At 39.0% G+C, this 20,015-nt stretch overlaps 2 protein-coding genes across 9 annotated transcripts in view; one reads left to right on the top strand and one right to left on the bottom strand.

Annotated features, from left to right (window-relative positions):
• The window catches only part of slc6a2 (solute carrier family 6 member 2), a 29,056-nt gene extending 11,466 nt beyond the window's left edge, over nt 1-17,590 (top strand). Inside the window, exons 5-15 of the mRNA XM_022194034.2 lie at nt 3,655-3,793; nt 4,349-4,483; nt 5,203-5,306; nt 7,853-7,977; nt 8,536-8,648; nt 10,743-10,871; nt 11,569-11,668; nt 12,388-12,488; nt 14,352-14,519; nt 15,431-15,502; nt 15,739-17,590. Of these exons, the coding sequence (XP_022049726.1) occupies nt 3,655-3,793; nt 4,349-4,483; nt 5,203-5,306; nt 7,853-7,977; nt 8,536-8,648; nt 10,743-10,871; nt 11,569-11,668; nt 12,388-12,488; nt 14,352-14,519; nt 15,431-15,502; nt 15,739-15,762 (1,210 nt within the window). The 3' untranslated portion in view covers nt 15,763-17,590. The remainder of the gene's footprint in view (nt 1-3,654; nt 3,794-4,348; nt 4,484-5,202; nt 5,307-7,852; nt 7,978-8,535; nt 8,649-10,742; nt 10,872-11,568; nt 11,669-12,387; nt 12,489-14,351; nt 14,520-15,430; nt 15,503-15,738) is intronic.
• LOC110959593 (protein mono-ADP-ribosyltransferase PARP6) overlaps nt 8,419-20,015 on the bottom strand; it is a 331,374-nt gene continuing 319,777 nt past the window's right edge. For all 8 annotated transcript variants that reach the window (XM_051938616.1, XM_051938622.1, XM_051938638.1 and 5 more), the window contains one exon: nt 8,419-8,473. In XM_051938616.1, coding sequence (XP_051794576.1) covers nt 8,434-8,473 — 40 coding nt within the window. In that variant the 3' untranslated portion in view covers nt 8,419-8,433. The remainder of the gene's footprint in view (nt 8,474-20,015) is intronic.

The raw sequence follows: 20,015 nt of genomic DNA, 5'->3' as shown, positions 1-20,015 counted from the left end.
TGTTTTATTTATTTATTTATTTTCCCATGCCCTGGTTCTCATTTCGTAACCAACATTGCGACTAGGTTGCATGCAATTCTGTGCCAAACTCAAATATACAGAGACAAGCTAATAGCAGTGGGTGTCAGGACAGCGGTACAACCAGCTTGCTGAGTGATGATAAGACTAAATGTGTTTTGAGTAACTGTGCCAAAGGGACCTGGATAGATGTTATAGTGAGCATTTACTGGAACTGCATTATCAATGCCATCAGAAGAGCAAGGAGGCCTTAGGGCATTACAACATAACACAACACTAACAGCAGGCCTACAGGTCGGAGCCCAGACTCAAATTTTTCTCCCCAAATAAAGTGACGTCACATCACTATCTGCCTCCCTAAAGACCGTATAGCTTTGAATTTATTATTAGCCAAAGATAAGGAAATGCGGAAGAGGAGCTTCACAGATCCTTCGGTCCCTTCAGAGTGAACATACTTCAGTTTGCTTGTTCCTGTTGTGTAACCAATTTCAGTATCAGATCCAGATTTAGCTGTTTTTCAGCCCATGAATTCACATGCCGACCAAATTGAATCTTTCTTTAGTAAAGTCTTTGGATGAATGCTAAGGAAACAAAAAGTGCGATTAAATGTTCTACTGCAAGGATATGAATATCCAAATAAAATCCTACACCCTCCCAGTATTTCTCAGCTCTTAGTGAACATCTAACAGTTTCAAAGGCCAAGTAGTTTGTCTTTGTTGTTTTTTCCAGCTGAGTAAAGAGTGTAGCTTCACAAAGAATTTTTTTATTCTTTGTAACAGTCGTGCACATTATCTGCAATTTTGCCCCATTCTTTTTTGTAAACTGCTCCAGCTTTATCAGGATACGCAGGGATCATGAATAAACATCCCTGTTCAAGTCCAGCCACAAATTCTCAGTTGGGTTGAGGTCCGGGCCTCAACTAAGCTGCTTCAGAACATTCCTCCCTGTTATCTTTAAACCATTTCTGTCTATCTCTGGCTGTATGCTTCAGACCATTGTCTTGTTGGATAACAAATTTTCTCCCAAGTCACAGTTCTCTGCAGGCTACATCAAGTTATCCTACAGGATTTCCCTATACTTTGCTGTATTTATTTTACACTCTGCCTTGACAAGCCTTCCATGCCAGCTCCACATTATAATGATGCCACCGCTGTACTTCGTGGTGGAGATGGTGTGTTTGTGATAAGACTGTTTACTGTTTGCCAAACATAGCGTCTTGTCTGATGGCCAATAAGCTCAGCTTTGATTTAATCAGGCTTAAAAACCTTCTTCCAGTTCACTTCAGAATCTCTCTTTGTCACTTCATAAAGGTTTGTCTGCTGAAGTACCAGGCAACAGCTGTTGTATGCACTGTCTTTAACATCTCGGCTGCTGAAGCTCTTCATATGTGTCTGGGTGGCCTCCCTCACTAGCCTCTTTCTTGCATGGTCATTCGGATTTTTTTAAGAAACAGCCTTCTTGTATCCATTCCCTGATTTATGCTTTTCAGTAACCAATTCACAGAGTTATTTGGAGTGCTCTTTTGTCTTCAGTGGGCAGTTCTGCAGTTTCTTGTAAGTCTTTGTCCAGTAAGCAAAGTTAATGTGACCATGATTCAATGCTAAAAAACAATTAAAGGGGAAATTTTATGTGGGGGATGGATACTTTTATAGGCATTGTACGAGTTTAACAACTATACAGAAACACTTGTGAATGAAGAAGCATCATGTGACACTTTAACCACAGAGAGTTTTCTGGGAACACAAACTTTTGTGGGATATTTTCTCATCACACTGCAGGAGTGTTGCTTCAGCTTTTGGTCCTGGGATGTCCTACTCTAAAGATTACCTCTCAAACAAAGCTTTTGACTTTTATTGCTGTGATATGCCTAATTTTAATGGTTCTTTATGCGAAGTGGAAACATGAATGTCCAAAAAGTTACGTGAATAAATGCACTTTTAACTTCGACCCATTGATGGTGCTGTTTAGTTCTTCAGTTCCATTCAGAGTGCATTGGTATGTTTGATCAGGACAGAAAGAGGCTCAATCTCGCACCTCTATATTGTGTATAAAGATGGAGTCAAGACCTGTTTGAACAAGGTTAACATAAGGAGTGGAAGCAGTAATTTCTGAGTTTCTGTCCATGAGCAACACCTCTATACTGGTCTCTGAACAAAGTTTTTGTTTCCAAAAAACTTACAAAGTCATTGTGACAGAACAACCTCAGGAGGTTATAAACAATTGTGGTAACCAAGAACTCATTCTCACATCTAATTCTAAAACCCCAAACCTCATTTTAAATGGTTTTAAACAAATGGAATACAATATGTACCCATTAAGCCCCAAGCTCTTGTTTGAAATTTCACTCAAAACAAACTTCTCCTACTTTCGTCAGTAACAGTTGCAAAATTATGAGTTCAAAGCAAACAACCTTGGCCTCTATGGATAAGAGCCATTTTGTTAGAATTCATCTAGGTAGCCATATCACTAAGGCCAGAGGGAGAACAATTCCCTCAAATATTGTCACTTTTACTTGTGCCTAAACAAAACATTTGGTATATTATTTTAAAAGTTCAGTCACTGCTGACCAGCTAGCCCTAGAATGTTCTATTTTCCTGCAGGTCACTGTAGTGCCAAGGACCACTACAACATCTAACACCTGGAAAAACCCATGCAGGCAGAGTGAGAGCAGGCAAACTCCACACAGAAGGACACTAACCAGCCAGCAGGTTTAATCCCAGAACTTTCCTGCTGTGAAGCAAGAATACTGAGTGCTGCAATATCACAGATCTCCATATTCTGTCATGGTCTTTTTTTTACATAAGATGGACACATTATTTTCAAAATAAACTGGAGCCTGTCAGTTTAAAGACTGATAGAGCTCTCCTTTGGCCTTCTGCTGCCTCCAGATGACAGGACAAAATATTTACAGAATTTTCTGATCAAAATGACCAAATTAAGTTTATGCAATACATCTCATGAACTTTGTTCCTATCCACAATTGTAAACTGGATTTCCGCACTTTATTACCACTACTGTTGGGCAGACATTCAAAGAATGAGTTTTCTGAGCTGGAAACAATATTTAGATAGGCAAGGAAGAGACACCATTTGTATTCCCTTATTTCAGTATGTCATAATAAAACACTTTAACATTTCTTTGAAATGTCATCCAAGTGTTTGGCTTGAAGAGATTGGCTGGCAAGAGTGAAAAGACACCAGAGGTGATTACTGTCAGTTTCAAGGCATTTGTATGAAGTCGGGTGGAAACAAAAGCAGTTAATTCATATATGGCTATTCCATCCAACTTCACACAGCTTTCACCTAGTCTCATACCAATATGACAGATTGTGGTGAATACTCTTCAAATGTTTGTGCTGCAAGCTGTTTACCTGAATATATGTTTAAGTGAAAATCTTATATGACATGACAGCAACAATTTGGAAATTGGTTTTGGGTGGAGTGCTGTCAGTCCTGTTTGTCAGAAGGCCTCTTTTCTGCATTTCTTCTCGGGCCCACTCAGGTTCTACAGTTGTAGAACTTACAGTTGTAGAACCTGAGTGGGCCTGACTGTTGTATGTCTAAATGTTTAGATGTATCAAAAAATTACATGTCCTTACATCACTTTATGTGTGCTGGCCGGTCTGTCCTGATGTAGACGAGGTGTGCTGCATCTCCATGAAAGTAAAGGTATCCATGACCTGGGCTTGCCTCGCTGGGAGTTGACCCTGTGTCTGGTTGTGGTGGTCTTCATCCTGTACTTCAGCCTGTGGAAAGGTGTCAAGTCTTCGGGAAAGGTATAGTCTTGGACCACTCAACAACAGCTTTCCTCAAACCTGAATCATTTCATGCCAACTGTGATATCTGTGAAAGAATGTGTAGCTGATGATTCTGCTACAGAGATGCTTGTACAGACATGATATCTTGCACAGTAGCTCTGTGTAAACTGTTGGTCAAAAAAGTCCAGTTAAGATGGAAAGGGAAAGTTGTCCCTATAGCTCAACTGGTTGAGCGGGCTACCCTTAAACAGGGGCTATATTCCACAACACAGTGGTTATGGGTTTGAGTTTGGCCCATGGCCATTTGCTGTCACAAATGCTATCATTTCAAGGTTGCTGTCTCAGAGTTTAAGTTATCATTCTGATTGTTGTTACATATTGCATTGCATATGTATATTACATAGCATGTTGATGTTGCACATGACCTTGAACTGTTGGAGTCAGACAGTAAGAACAGAGTTTCCTAATATACACTGTTGGCCACATGTTGTGTATTTTCATTAAGAGAAAGGTTTAATAACAAAGCAAAATGATGTATTCTCCCCCTATTGCCTGTTCTGTGTATGTATTCAGGTGGTGTACATTACAGCTACTATGCCCTACGTGGTCCTTTTTGTGCTGCTGATCCGAGGCATAACTCTACCAGGGTCTATGGAAGGAATTAAAGCCTACCTCCACATTGACTTTAAGCGACTCAACAATCTAGAGGTTAGAGACAGTGCTTGTTAGCCACAATCCATCCATCGGTACTGGAGATTTAATTTCTGTTTTTTTTTTTTATGTTATTTTGAGTAGAACATTTCAAGTTTCATTACTGAACATACCTTCAGTTTCATGGTATTTACTGACCCATGGGACTCCTGGAGGTATTAATCTATCTTACATGCTACAAATAACATCTATGACAGGTTCTAAGTAGTTTTATACAGCCCCTTTCTGTGTGACTTTAATTCCCCGGGTGGGCTGTTTCTGCAGGTTAAAGGTTAGATTCCAGTGGTGCCTCCCACACTGAATGTATGTACAGTATATATATGAATATACTCCATACACACATACTTTAGATACAATCTTCCATTAGCTGAGCTCATGTATATGTGCAAGAGTTGAGAAAAAGTTCATGTTTTGCAAAACATTTTAGGGATTTTTTCCTGTATGAATCTAAATGACATGTTTTGTAAACCAGAGCCGGCCGTTCCCAGCTCATAAATCATGTACAGGTTAAAAAAAAAAGAAGGAAGTTGTGTTTTCAAAGAAAGTCACGCAGCTTTCGTGAAATAAAGGAGTTGTTTTTTTTTTTTTTTAAAGGAATTAGATAAAGTAAATTCTTATTTGCATTCAAGTCAGCCTCTTCCTGTGTGATATTTTAACCTGGAATCTCTGTACAGGAGCTCAGAAGTTTTTTCGTTTCTCTGTGATTTTTGCCATAGGTGTGGATTGATGCTGCCACCCAGATATTCTACTCACTGGGTGCAGGATTTGGTGTGCTCATTGCATTTGCCAGTTATAACAAATTTGACAACAACTGCTACAGGTAAGGTTTTTTAACACTGTATTTTAGATAGTCTGAAACATGCCCACAGCAACATGTCATCTTGCTGTTTTTAAGCTGTCTGCCTTTCCCAGCCTGTAACCGGATCACACAGAGGAGGTGATACTAATCTGTCCAGCTTACTCCATTTGGCCAGGTGTTAGTAGGATAGATAAAGTACAGGCTAGGGAGGTTTGCCAGATAATAGCCAAAGGCTGAATGTTGACTGGTTTGTAATAGTGCTGCTGTCCGTCAGAAAAAAAGCAGACATGAGGTTCCGAATTTGGCTAATCTTTGTGCGCATTAATATCTTGCAGTGGTGCTGTTGGAGGGAGATGCTGTTGGCAAAGCAGCAGTTTGCCTTATCATAATTGTAAACATGTTCCACCCAAACCAGATCTTCCTGGAGCAGCACAAAATCACAGTTATTCGACAGTTATTCCAACTAAAAGATAAAAGAATTCTATCCCCTGAATGATCAACCAGTAGGTTTCATATAATGAAAAGTGTTATCACAAAGCTAAATAGGTGTTATACTATGTGCTATAATCATTATGGACCCCAGCTCTCCTGTTGGATTTCCTCCACTTTTTTTAACCCCAAACTGGGCCTCTTGTCCCTTCCGCTTTTCTAATGTCCTGTTTAGAAAAACTGTGTGGACTGCTGGCAGGTGGGATTTCCATTATGCCCTGTTTAGCAAATGAGTAAATTTGAACAAGGGGGAAGGCAGCAACCTGGAAAAGCCGGTGAAATTGGAAAGACAAGTATTACACCATGTAAATTTACTCTAAACCGTGCAAGTTTGCAGGTACTACACAGATGGAGGAAAACTGCACAATATGGAGGGCAATGAATCAACGTGTCAACTCACACAACTAAGAAAAAGATAAAAGCCACCAACTAAGTGCCAGACAAATCAAAAAGTGAACAAAAATGTAAGATAAAACTACGAAAAAAATATTAAAACTTTTCTTTGTGATGCTGACATTAAAATAGATTAATGCCAAAAACAATCATAATATTTTTGTTTCCGTCTTATTCTTGTGTTTCTCCAAAATTAGATAAAATGTTAAATAAGCAGAATAAATCCAAGCTAAAACCTAAAATAATTGGAAAACACTATCTAAAATAGAATGAAGCATTGTCTGTAGTAAATGTTCTAGCTTGTCTTAAATGATGAGGCCCAGGCTCTTCTGATGAGTAGCAGCAAATGTGTGAGTGTGTGAACAACCAGGCAGAGAAGCACGACTGAATAAAAACAACAACAAAAAATGTTCCCAGCCTACACACAGTACAAAAAGAATAGTAAGAGGGATAGTCAGACAGAGGAAAATTCTTATTTGATAGGTTGTCAAAACCCAGAGTCTGGCCAGCGGCAAGTTTAACTTGTTCGTTTTGTCAGACAGAAGCAAGTTATTGATAACAGAGCAGCACAAAAATGATCAATCATCAAGCCGGAGCAGAGAACAGAAGACTCTCATTAATTTGAATTTCAAGTCTAAATTGTAACATTTGCCTTAAGATTTCCCTGAAAGATGTCAAGTAACACATGGCTCCTTTTTAATTTCTCTTACCTAATGGAAAATCAGCTTCAACTCTCAGACAGATGAGGTTTAAAGCACTAATTTTAGCAACGATTCAACAATACTGGGTACACAAATGGTGTTAAAAGATGACATCTTTGTAATTGTCACTGAAAACAAGTGTTCCTTTGGGCCTGTTAAATGAAACGTAAGCCAAAGTACAGCTGGAATCAGCCTGTTAGTTGGACAGTTGTGATCTTTGGAAATCCGTCCATTTTCTTCCGCTTCTCTGGGGTCGGGTTGTGGAGGCAGCCGACGAAGGAGGTCGTTCTAGACATCCCTCCCCCCGGTGACGCTTTCCAGCTCTTCCTGGGGGATCCCAAGGCGTTCCTAGGCCAGATGAGATACATAATCAGTCCAGCGGGTTCTGGGTCTACCCCGGGGTCTCAGGTCTCAGGCGGACACGCTTGGAAAACCTCCAAAAAAACCCAGAGGCATCTGAATCAGATGTCCAAACCACCCCAACTTACTCCTTTCTACGCAAAGGAACAGCAGGTCTACTTCGAGCTCCCTCCAGATGCCCATGCTCCTCAGCCTATCTCTAAGGCTGAGCCCAGCCACCCTGCACAGGAAGCTCATTTTGGCCACTTGCACCCACGATCTCATTCTTTCGGTCACTACCCAGAGCTTATGACCATGGTGAGGGTTAGATTGTAGATCAACTGGTGAATTGAGAGTTTCGCCTTGCAGCTCAGCTCCCTCTTTACCACGACGGTTCGCTACAACACCCACATTACTGCTGATGCCACCTGTCCATCTCTCGCTCCATTTTCCTATCACTCGTGAACAAGAGCTCGAGATACTTGAACTCTTTCTCCTCAGAAAGCAAACCCCCCACCCCCCAACCCAGAGGGAGCAATCCATTGGCAATTCATCTTTGGAAATGTAAAACATAAATATGTTTCGCATTCAGCCTTCTTTTTTTGTCCCCTCTGATTTCTGTTGTTGTGTGTTTTCTTAATGTAGGGATGCTCTCTTGACCAGCACTGTGAACTGCGTTACCAGTTTCTTCTCAGGGTTTGCCATTTTCTCTGTACTTGGATACATGGCTTACAAACATGGGGTGAAAATCGAGGATGTGGCAACAGAGGGTAAGTTCTGGTATTCCACATACGAACACTAGTAACACTCTTGCACAACACCATCACCAACTTGCTTAAAACTGTACACCAATCAGCCCCAATATCAAAACAATATGCCTAATTTTGTGTTGGTCTACCTCATGCTGCCAAAACAGCACTGATTCATTGGAGCATTGACGCAGATCATTTGGTGATGTCTGGTGGTGTCTGACACTGGGACATTAACAGGGGATCATTTGGGTCCTATGGATTGCAGGCTGGGGTCTCCATGTATTGGGCTTGTTCTTGTATCCTGTCAATCTGGAAAGCCAAGTCAACACCTTGGTCTCTCTGTCGTGTTCTTCGAGGTGTTCCTGAGCTGTTTTTTGTGGTGTGATGGGGTACACTGTCACCTGTCAGCGGTTTTAAGGTTGTGGTTGACTGGTGTATGCTGCTGTAATTCATTCAGTGTCTTGTTTCCACTTTCTATGATTGTATGTCATGATATGATATTTGTTCATACACACAAATGTGCACTTTGTAAACATACATTGTTTATGAAAGACAAGATGTTTGTTGTTTGTACAGGGGCAGGTTTGGTGTTTATCATCTACCCAGAGGCAATTTCCACCCTGCCTGGCTCAACATTTTGGGCAATTGTGTTCTTCATTATGTTACTGACTCTGGGCATTGACAGCTCGGTGAGTACCAGCAATCACGTCAACCACTCTGAAGAATAGGATAGTACCCTTGTGACTAAAAGTAGAAATCTTTTGGTGGTGCCATAGACATCTCTGTTTCATCTGGGGCTCCTTACCCATTTGATATATCCATTGATATGTGTATACAAAAACTACTTCAACAAAATAAAGCCCTACATCTGTGGCTAACATGAGAATCAATAGTAAAGTGTGAATTATGCTTAATGCATTCAAGAAAGTCAGATTCGAACTCTCAGCTTATTTAAGCATATGTAAGCTCTTAGTACTTAGCAATTTCTTTTAATATGCCATGATTTTGGTGAGGCTTTATGGCATTATTTTCATAATTTTCCAAGGACTGGTCATTGAACAGGAGTGACTGTATTTCGAAGGTTATTATTTGATAACAACTGTGTCTTACAAGTACGTTAAAAATGTGCAATATTGCCCAATACAAAAAAATAATGTGACTGTATCTCAGTGAAGTATGTTGCTAGCCATGTTTGATAAAATATTAAATCAGTCTGAAACACTGCATGCTGCGTTCACAAGAACCTTTGTCTTGTTTTGTGACTTTATATGTAGCCTAAGTTAAGTGTATTATATTTTGAGCTATGTGATTGCTTTAAAGTTTGTCCACAGTATAATAATCAGTGTAACTGTCACATTTGCAAAGTTTGTTTTTCCTATTTCATGAGTAGACTAAACCAGAGGCCTCTTAGAAATTTATATATATTATTTGGATAAATAGTCTCCCCAACTGTTTATTCACCCTTTACTAACAGCTTAGATACTAATAATAATACAAAAAAAATAATAGAAACTTCCAGAATCACAGATTAAAGCAATGGAGGAGGAGTGGAGGAGACATTGGTAAAATGTCTATGGAAAAAAGATAACCTTACACAAGGCGTGGTTTTCCATACATGGCTTACCTCATTTTGACCTAATGCTGAGAAAAATAGTACCACCTTTACATACAGGTGCAAGCATGCACAGCGTATCATGAGACCACTTGGAGATAGAGATGAGTCATCCATGAGTGATGTCAGAACACTTTGTTGGCTGGGTTCTCTGTCAAACTTGACATTTGTTTTTAACAGAACCCCTCATTGCATGTCCAACTTTGCCAGTTCATCTCTATGATGATGCATAGTTCAACCCAACAATTTGCTGTATGACATTCCCACAATTTATGTGACATGAAAATAATTCTAGTTTAAACATCCCCTAGATATCAGAAAATGTCCCTGGGTAGTTAACATATTCTTCTGGTCATGTATCGAGTTGTTTAGATTATGATGTATTGTGGAAGTATTACTGTATAGACTGGAATCAAATTGGTAAACATAATATTTTGTTCCATTGTGTCCTTGTTTATGCCTGTGCTTTATTGCTAAACTAAGGTAAGGCCAAATTGGGTTTTCAGTTCTTTGGTGTTCAGTTCATCAAATTGACAACAATACTCCAGAATAGACCAGTAACCTGTATTAACAGACACATATGGTTTTCATCGCAAAAAATCTAATAGAATTCAAGATTGGTTGGATGTTGCTACAAATACAATGTCAAAAAAGTTACATTTGCCACTGCCAATTTGAGGTAAAGCCATAATAGTACTCATTCCCCTTATATGTCTTGTTGTACCCTGGACAGGTCGGCAGTCTGCCGCAGGGCTACACATACAGACAAACAATCACACTCACATTCACACCTACGGGCAATCTAGAGTAACCAATTAACCGCAGCATATTTTTGGACTGTGGGAGGAAACCGGAGTGCCTGGAGAAAACCCGCGCATGCACAGGGAGAACATGCAAACTCCATGCAGAAAGATCCCAGGCTCACCCCGGGAATCGAACTGAGGATCTTCTTACTGCAAGGCAAAAGTGCTAACCGCTACCCTACTGTGCAGCTCCCTAAATTTGTCTTTCAAAGATACATTTGAATATTCCTCTGAAGCTCTGAAGGGATCTCTTTTACAGCTAAACCACTGTCAGCACAGTATTTATTGAAATCTTCAAACTGACAAAAATAGTCTGATGATGCAGTTTCTGAATTTCACCTCTCTCTCTCTCCGTTTGTGCCCTTTAGATGGGTGGCATGGAGGCAGTGATCACAGGATTGACAGATGACTTTAAGATTCTCAAGAGAAACAGGAAGCTCTTCACCTTTGCCACAGCTTTTGGAACTTTCCTGGTTGCCCTGCTCTGCATCACCAATGTCAGTATCAAGTTTCACAGTTTGTGCATGCTTATTTCATTTCCTTTGTCATTTCCTTTATTATATTTATTTGCTGGAGTAAACATGATCTTAATTTAACAATTTAGTGATAAACCTCAAGTTCTGCAATGGCAAAGAAAACGAGTCTCAGTCTCATGATGTTGTGGCATCTCAGAAAAAAAGAGCTATTGTATCACATTCTGATAACAAATTAAGATTTAAGCAAAGCTGCAACGAGGCAGCTAATGATTAAATGCTTCAGGAGGCCCTATTCATTCACATGGTATCGCTTACTGATCATAGATATACAGACGTCAGAGACAGAAAGGTATTATGTTCATGATTCACATGGTTTCATCATTTAATCAAAGCTGCAATAAAATTACTGTGAAAGTGAATGATACCTTTCGCATGCCATCTCCCTGGCACAAAATCTACCACTCAGAGTGCAAATCAAATGTTTACTGTAGAAAATCTCAAATGCACCCAGACCTTTGTCTGCACACAGATTGTTTGTGTTGAGACTCACACTGGACTTCAGATCACCTCAAAATGCAAAATGATCACACACAGTGTATCATATTAGGTTTGACAGAGCCTTGCTGAGTGACTGTACACAGGAGTCCACTTGTATTTAATATTACATGCTGCACACATGCCGGCACTCTAAATTTTCTGTTTCTTTCCCCCTCTGCAGGGTGGAATCTATGTGCTGACACTGTTAGATAAGTATGCAGCAGGGACTTCTATATTATTTGGTGTGTTGATCGAGGCCATTGGAGTGTCATGGTTTTATGGTAAGTGATTCTGTAGTGCTTCTTTTATATTTACATTATAGACATTATATCTCACTAGATATTGGCAGCACTGGTCATTTTGCAAGAAAAAGCCTCTTAACTTCTCATCTATTCTCAATCCGTTTTGCTGTGACTTCACAGAACAGGGAAAAAAAGGAGACAGTGTGTCATAATAAAAGAAGACTGTTTTTTAGCATGGAAAGGCAGAAAATTAGGTTTAGTGACTGGAGTCACTTGGCAAACAAACAGCAAAGTTGGTCAGCATTATAGCCGGATGATTTTATCTCTGTAATTCCACACAAGCAGGGCTGAGGAAGATCAACTACATAACAAGCTGATGCAGACAGAAAGAAAGAGAGAAAGTGAGGGAACTGAAGCAAACCACGAGTCACAGGGTTGCATACTGAATGACATCAGGGTTGGCGAACATATTACACCATCTGTAGACCCTCAGAAAGGTGAAATCACAGGAATAAAAGTAAGAAAAAGAAGTGAAGAAACCTAGAGGGGTTCATAGAGAGACGGCTTCCATGCCAGGCAAATTGTGCAACCAGAGGTCAGTTCAAGTCAAACAATGTGTTACATCCCCTCCTGCTGCCCAGTGAGACTGCATACTTGGCACATCAAATTTGTTGTATCTACACTGACTGAACATCGAATGCATAAGACTTTACTCTCCCAGGTAACCTTTGCTGTTTAACTTTTCATGCTCCCTGCAGGTGTGGATCGTTTCAGCGAAGATATTGAGCGAATGATGGGCTTTAAGCCAGGACTCTACTGGAGGCTGTGCTGGAAATTTGTCAGCCCAGCATTTCTGCTGGTGAGAAAAATAAATAAAGTTAAGCTGTTACATTTAGGGCTGGCATTCCTGGACAGAGATAATGTCTCATCCAGGACCAAAACACAAACTAAGCAGATAAGACCACAAATATTTTAAGAACTGACATCTGACCTGCTTCAATGGTTGATGCATTCCAGTAACTGACATCCTAAATGTTTACATGTTGTATAAAGGTATTGCTCATTCCAGCATGTGGCAGAATCAGACTTTAAGTTGCTGTGCTATCGGCATCCATGGCATAAGTAAATTAAATAAGTTGACTGGTACACAGAATAAAGCAGTCACCCACTACCACCACCAACACAAACATCCAGTCATCAGTAATCATGCTCCTGGCTTGTACCCAGAGGCCCGATGGGATAAGGGAGGATAGGTTAAACTTCAGTGACCTCCTGGCAAGTCCCTCGTTGGCAGGTGATTTTAGTAGTGTGCAACTCCACGTGCATCAGAGGAAGCACATGCTTGTCTTCACCCTCCCCTGGATAACAGGAGACACAGCCAATGTGCTTCCTTTAATACAAACGGATGTCTACATCATCCCATGGACAACCGTCTAAGTAATAATGACAATTTGCGCATTGTAAGAAAAAAGGAACAAATGCAAAAATAAATGACCATTGTTTACCTGCATATGTTGGTATTTTAGGTACTGAAAGGAAAAGCTTTTGCATTCCAAAAAAATACGCATCCTTGTCAAAGATTGAAAACTTAATGGGGAACATGTGTCCTTTCTGTTGCTTGAGTGTTTTTTTCTCAGGCACCATTATGCAAGTAACACACAGGAGATGAGTAATGTGACTGAGAGCATAACAGACAACACCACACCCTTCCAATTATTTTTCAACTCATCCAATATTTTCACATAACATCCATGAATGTGCTCTTCTGATGAAAGTCACTTTGATGAAACACCTAGTGTGCATATGCCCTAAGTGTCTGTATGCACATGAAGTGGTGCTATATGTTGGAGGTTGTGATCAACTGCAGGTAAAAATAAGACATTATGATTGTTCAGTGATGTGGCCCAAGCAAGACCTGCTGCTTAATACAGCCATCTAAATCAAACTCCATCAGAGAGGTCATCAGGACATCTGAGCGCCACACCTTCCTCGCTGATGTTAATGCATAACAGAATGTAAGCATGGTAATCTTTTAAAGCATTGTAAACTTTTGCACAGCACTGCCTATACCAACAGCCAATATAGCACCTTCTAAAGAACTATAAAGACAAAAGAGAAAGCTATAGCGGTCTGTCCGTGAAATGTAACTGAGTGTAAATGAGAGAAGAGTTTATTATTATTTATTGCTTTATTGCTTATCCTGCTATCCCCTTAGCCCCACTCTTACCTAACCGGTTGAGACAGCTGGCTTGCCTTCCCTGAACTTGGTTCTATCAGATTTTTTTTTTCATTCCTTCCCACCACAACTCATAGGGAATCCAAAGGCATCTTGGGATTGTTAGATTTTCGGTTCTCTGTTTATAATTCGTAAGGTTTACAATGCTAAGCACTTTGAGATGACATATGTTGTGAATCTGTGCTATATAAATATAATTGAATTGAATTGCATTGCAGTGTAAACAGACTTAAGTCTGTTTCTTGACTACAACAGAGGGACTTTATCATCTGCCACATGTTGTTATGTTACATGTTTTGTTGATTGATCTCTGTTGCCTTGTTTCACTCTTTTCTATATAATCCCTCTCTTTTGCTGACTGTCTTTCACATACTCTGTCAGCTCCTTTCATTTGAAAATCTGTAAATATTACAAGCTAATGCTACAAATAGACCTAACCCCTCTGACATTTCTATTTTTAGCTTCTTTTTCTTCTCTCTTTCACAGTTTGTGGTAATTGCCAGTACTCTGACATCATCAGGCCTGAAGTACGATGAGTACGTCTTCCCTAACTGGTCCAACCTAGTCGGCTGGGGTGTGGCCATGTCCTCCATGCTGTTTGTTCCCTTTTATGCCATGTATAAATTCTTCAGTCTACCAGGAACATTCAAAGAGGTTTGTATCAAAACATGCTTGTCACACAGATTTTGAAGCTGTTTTATAAATCTTTTTTAACCATTAATCTTTCAAAAGAAAAAAAACATCTCTTTAATTGAAATCCATCCATCCATCCATTCTCTGTACACCGCTTTATCCCCACTAGGGTCACGGGTAATTGAAATCCGAATGGTAAATTTATTTTGTCAGGGTGATCAATGAAGAGGAGGAGAAAGATGTATAAGAAATAAAGAGTATTGTTCTCTTGAAAAAAATCTAGAATGAACAAGATAGACATCTCATAGTGTGAATTAAAGTTAAATATGCAGTTATTAGTAAATAAGGCATGTAATAAATGATGTGAATGACACAAATATATAAATTATATAAAATATATCTGTATTAAATATGAAACATGGTGAAAAACAGTCTTTGGTGTAAATAAAATTGCATGTCACATGCAGTGCAAATGCATGCTGCATAACAGTAGCCTAATTGCAATTGCAGTTGTGGTGAATTGGTACTGGTAGTGGGTTTCAAAGAAAACTTGAAAACAATCATCTGATGCAGAAGGAGTTTATGATCGTGGTCACCAAAACATGGGAGTGCATTTTTCATCCCTCAGTTGACTGCTGAGGGATGAAGCTGATACTGGTTGACAAACAGCTTCAGCTTCACTCTACTGTAACAAATCTAACATTCCACTGGCATTACCTCCTGATGCTCAGGGTCTCTTTCAGGCTCTTTCTTCAACTTCAGTAAGGACACGCAGATGTGAAAATCATTTTAGAAGGCAGGCATTTATGAGCAAACCATTCAATAAGGGAATATGAAATTACAAAGTTTGAGGTGTCCAGAAATGAAGTGTGTGCTTTTCTGCTTGTGTGACAAGTTGTGCAAATGATGTGTTGGAATGACTTGTTTTGCAGAGGATAGCCTACTGCATCACTCCAGAACATGAACATCATTTGGTGGCTGAAGGAAATGTACGGCAATTCAGAGTAAGAGCAACATTTTGTACTTTTTTGACAGTGATAAAGTGAACCGTGAGGACTATGAAGTGACTATAATGTGTGACCTTTTTAAAGATCGGCTTATACAAGAAGCAGATGAATATATAGCCAATTAAAATAAATGACATTTTCAGCATAAGATGCAACCGAGGCAGTTAAAATGGAAATATATATATATATGACATTAGGTCACAAAACCAATAAAACTGTCTTTTGTCCTCCAGCTCAGGCACTGGTTGGCCATCTAGTCCCAGATACACAGAATTTTATCATCCATCCTCGCATCTGGTGTTTGGAGTTCCTTTGTGCTATCAGTGGTCGGACTGACAACAAAAGCAACAGGCTCCGGCCTCTTTCAGCAGCCTCCCTCTTCTTCCTGTGCATTTACCACTCAAGGCCTTTGTTGTCAACAGTGGCTTCAACTATCTTGAGTTATTCCTGTTACCGTTCACAAATCATTCTACAGCTTCAGCTCATAAGGGAGGGACACCCCATGGGAAGAATTTAGAGGTCTTTGCCCATGGACATCAGTATGGTTCTTACATAATATTTGAATTGTTCATAACTTCTGTTATGATTTTTTATAGATTGTGATGTAACTATTACCTCTTCTAAGTGATAGAATCTAAAATTAAAACCCAAACAATCCCATTTCCCTGTGTGTACTATACAGGGGACTAAAATATTTACAGTTTTAAACTTTTTTTAAGGTTTGTGATTATTTATAATCGAGTTATTGTTTGAAGAAAGTCTCTGTTTTTGCCATTTTGTTGGCACAGTGGCTTATCTGTGTCAGTGCCTTATCAAGCTAGACACTTCATGTTTCTTACAGTCCGCACAAAAAGAAATAAAATAAACTGTGTTGACTCAGGAACCCACTAAAATCAAACCAGTTTGACGATGGTTTTGACCCAGTTCCTTTGACATCAAAGTCGAAGAGCTGGAGTTCCACTGCGCATCCAGGTCAAGCTCCTTAGCAAAGAAAAACAGGCTGGATATAATGTTAATTTTATGTCTCACTGCACTACATAAAAAGGGAATAATGCATGCATCTCTTCAGAGCTTTAAAGAACTGTGGCAGGCTTCATTGAACTCTTATGATTTGAAAAGTGGGGCTCACAAACAAGCCTCAGTCTCAAAGAAAGATTCATGTAGAACTTGGCTTGTGCCTGGCTGCCCATTTAAGGTGCAGGTATGGGGAAGAATCACCAAAACAAATGGCGTAACTGTTACAGATAGTTTTGTATAACTGTTGTGTGACTTTTACTTTCAAACGTTTGTCTGTTCAGTGCTTTAAAGGAATATCCGTGGCTTTTCCTCCAAAAGAAACAGTGAGAGAAAGGAGAATGTATGTCCGTGTGAATGTTTATATTGAGGTTGTGTTGCCAATCATACAATATGCTGTTAGTCTACAGTACATGGAAAACTGACAACTGCCAAATGCCTCTTTCACTGTACTGTATATTAACTATTATGTAAACTGCATGACAACAACTCTCATCTTTTCCTTTGAAATATAACTTATGGTGTACCTCTTATTCATCACCATAGAAGTGCCAATAAGTTCCTTTAGAAGTGATATGATTATCTTTTTCTGTTTCTCTTTTTTATTTATTGGAATGAAGTTGAAGTTGACTTTTAACTCTGAATCATAACAGAACACCCTTACTGAAAGGAATAAAGCCACAAAGAAAAAAACAAATATATGTGGAATATATAAGAAGATATAAAAATATATAAATATATTCTTTTGTTATATCTAATCTTGTATTTATCAAATTGTTTATAGCAAAACGTGAATGTAAAGTATTTTAAACGTAACTGTCCATAGTCATAACATGGTGTTTGATGTATAGCTAAGATGAACTATTTAGGGAAAAAAAAAAAAGTTCTTCAGTGTAACCCTGGGCTACTTTGTCACATATGAATGTGAACAAATGCACCCTGGCTTTCCTGGATTATGTTTACAGAAATACTGTGTACAATACCGATGTCCTGTTGAACGTGAGTGACAACTATCTATGAAGAAGTCTGAAGTATTCACACTATGATAATAAAGAATTTCTTCTACACACACACTTGAAGACCATGTACTTTGTGTTCAGACTCAGTTTAGCTTGAAGGTCTTTCAGGCAATGGATTGTTTTTATCTGCAGCTACAGAAAATTACCGCATTTCGTTCAGCTGCTGACTGAGAACTTCTCACACCAAACTGACCGGGCCTTTCCCGTGTCTCTTCCTTTGTTAGCTCACTGTATCACTGCCATGTGGGCCATCAGTGTCCATACTTTGTGTCTGAACTGGTTGAGCTGCAAGTGTTCGACATCAAAATCTACCGTTATCTACATTTTTGAATAAAGAAAAACGATGAAACATAGAAAACAAATTGTCAACACAATATTTTTCGCAAAGATTTAGTCAATTGTCACAGTTGTTAGAGCCGTGTAACAACTAATCAATGCTTATTTTTGAAATTATGCAGTAATGAGTACTTGCTCCATTGTTGTTGTGCTTTGCATTGCCGGACAATAACAGTGTACTTATAGAAATGAGCAAAATCTTACACATACTGACATCTTTGAATAATTACTGTTTTCAAATGTCTGTTAAAAACACTCTATAAGAAAAAAAGACATCACAATAAGTATGGCTTGCAGGGATTAGTGTTTCCCACATCTTGACAGATTTGAGCAAGAACAGAAAAGGAATGGATGATAGTAGAGCTTTGGTATTAACTCAATAGTTTTGACTGCTCCTGATGGAAACCAGGAGTGAAGGGAGTTATCAAGCTGAAAACAAAGACTTTTGAAGATTTTCTGCTCATCGGGGCTTTCTACTGGCTGCAGAAACCTTGACGAAAAATGGCTGGTGATTCGGTAGGGTGGAGAACTTCTTGCCAAAAAATGTTTGTTCTCTGAGAATATTGTAGTGCAGATGAAGGACATCTCTAAGGAACTCTTAAATATGACCATATTTTTCCTGTGTGGAGCAAGCCTTGTTGGAGGACTTCTGGGAGTGTTACCCATTTACCTTGTAGAGGTAGTGCTTAAGCTCCACAGTACCATTGCATCGAGAGTGAATGGGATTCATAGCCAGACACTCAAAGCTCTGATACTGTTGGACTCCTCACTGTCAGATGGAGCTGAGGGAGCATGTGAATCAGTCGATGGGGTGTTGGTTGTCAATTTTTGTGTTCTAAATAGGAGGATGGATTACGTTTCACATCTGGTATGCAAACATCTTCGAATCCACCGAGGGGACCTTGAGGATAAGCTGAGAAGAACTCTACCATGCTTAGCCTGCCACCACAGCATACGTTATGATGAATGGATGAATGAAATTATAGATATTTTTAATGAGAATCTATTTTAGTTAACGGGAAATTAATAATACCATGATTAATGATAGATCTACTAAAATAAAGTCTGCCGAGAAAAACGCTTATAATGTATCTTGGTCAAATCATTATCTCTCTTAACAATCCGTTTCAAATTAAGAGTGTAAGGAATAATTAAACAAAATGACCAAACTGGTTGCCAAATGATTTAGTTGTTGATTAGTTGTTGATGTTATCATATGTGTCTTTTGTGCTGACTCACAGTGCTCTGACATGTAGGTATTGCCACTGACTGGAGTGAAGTCACCTCCTGATGTGAATCACTGCCTGAGCTGAGCAGTTTATGGCACCTATTATCTGTCTGTACTGGATTATAAACTCATGAACCGCGTTCTCACATTCTGAGAATATATAGTCCAAATGGACCAAGTTCACTACAGATTATATTACAGGAGAAATGAAGGAACACTGAATGAATGAAAAATCATAGCCTGTGCATTGATTCATTCAAAGGGACAATTTGTAGGACCAATTTTTATTTAGAAATCATTACCAAAAAAACACATAATTTTACAAAACTGCACAGCAGGCATCATTATTGTCTTCACCGTTAGCTAGTTAGTGCTTGCCAAAAACAGCTTCAAGCAACATTTTAAAGGTGATATAGCTGAATGACAGCTTCTGTATATTTCCTCATTTTCAGCATAAAAAACATCATAGCAAATCAGACATCTGAAATATAGATATTCATTTGAAGCTGTGCATCTATTAAATCTACTGTTCTGCTGGCCAATGTGATCCAAGATCTAAGAAGACTGTAATTGATGAGACCAATAGACCAGACATCAAAAGATATAGATAAAATAGATTTTTTTTAAAAACCCAAGAGAGAACCAACTTAAGTGCATCAACACTCTAAGGAGAAAATATGGGCTGCCAGAGATTATCACGAGTTATAGATTAACAAAGAACCCACAATCTGCAGCCTAAAAAGTTCCTCCAAATTTCTTGTTTTTCTTTTTCTTTTCTTATGGTAGTTGTGATTTCAGAAAGTTTTACACTATTACAACACAAAAGCAAAACTGAAAAATAATGTAAGAGACAGTGACATTAAGAAAAAGCAATGAAAGGAACAACGTCAGACTCATATATGTTTCAAGACTA

This window comes from Acanthochromis polyacanthus, chromosome 2, assembly GCF_021347895.1.
Source record: "Acanthochromis polyacanthus isolate Apoly-LR-REF ecotype Palm Island chromosome 2, KAUST_Apoly_ChrSc, whole genome shotgun sequence".
NCBI lineage: Eukaryota > Metazoa > Chordata > Actinopteri > Pomacentridae > Acanthochromis > Acanthochromis polyacanthus.
Note: the sequence above shows the minus strand (reverse complement) of the source record. Positions and strands in the feature narration are given on the sequence as shown.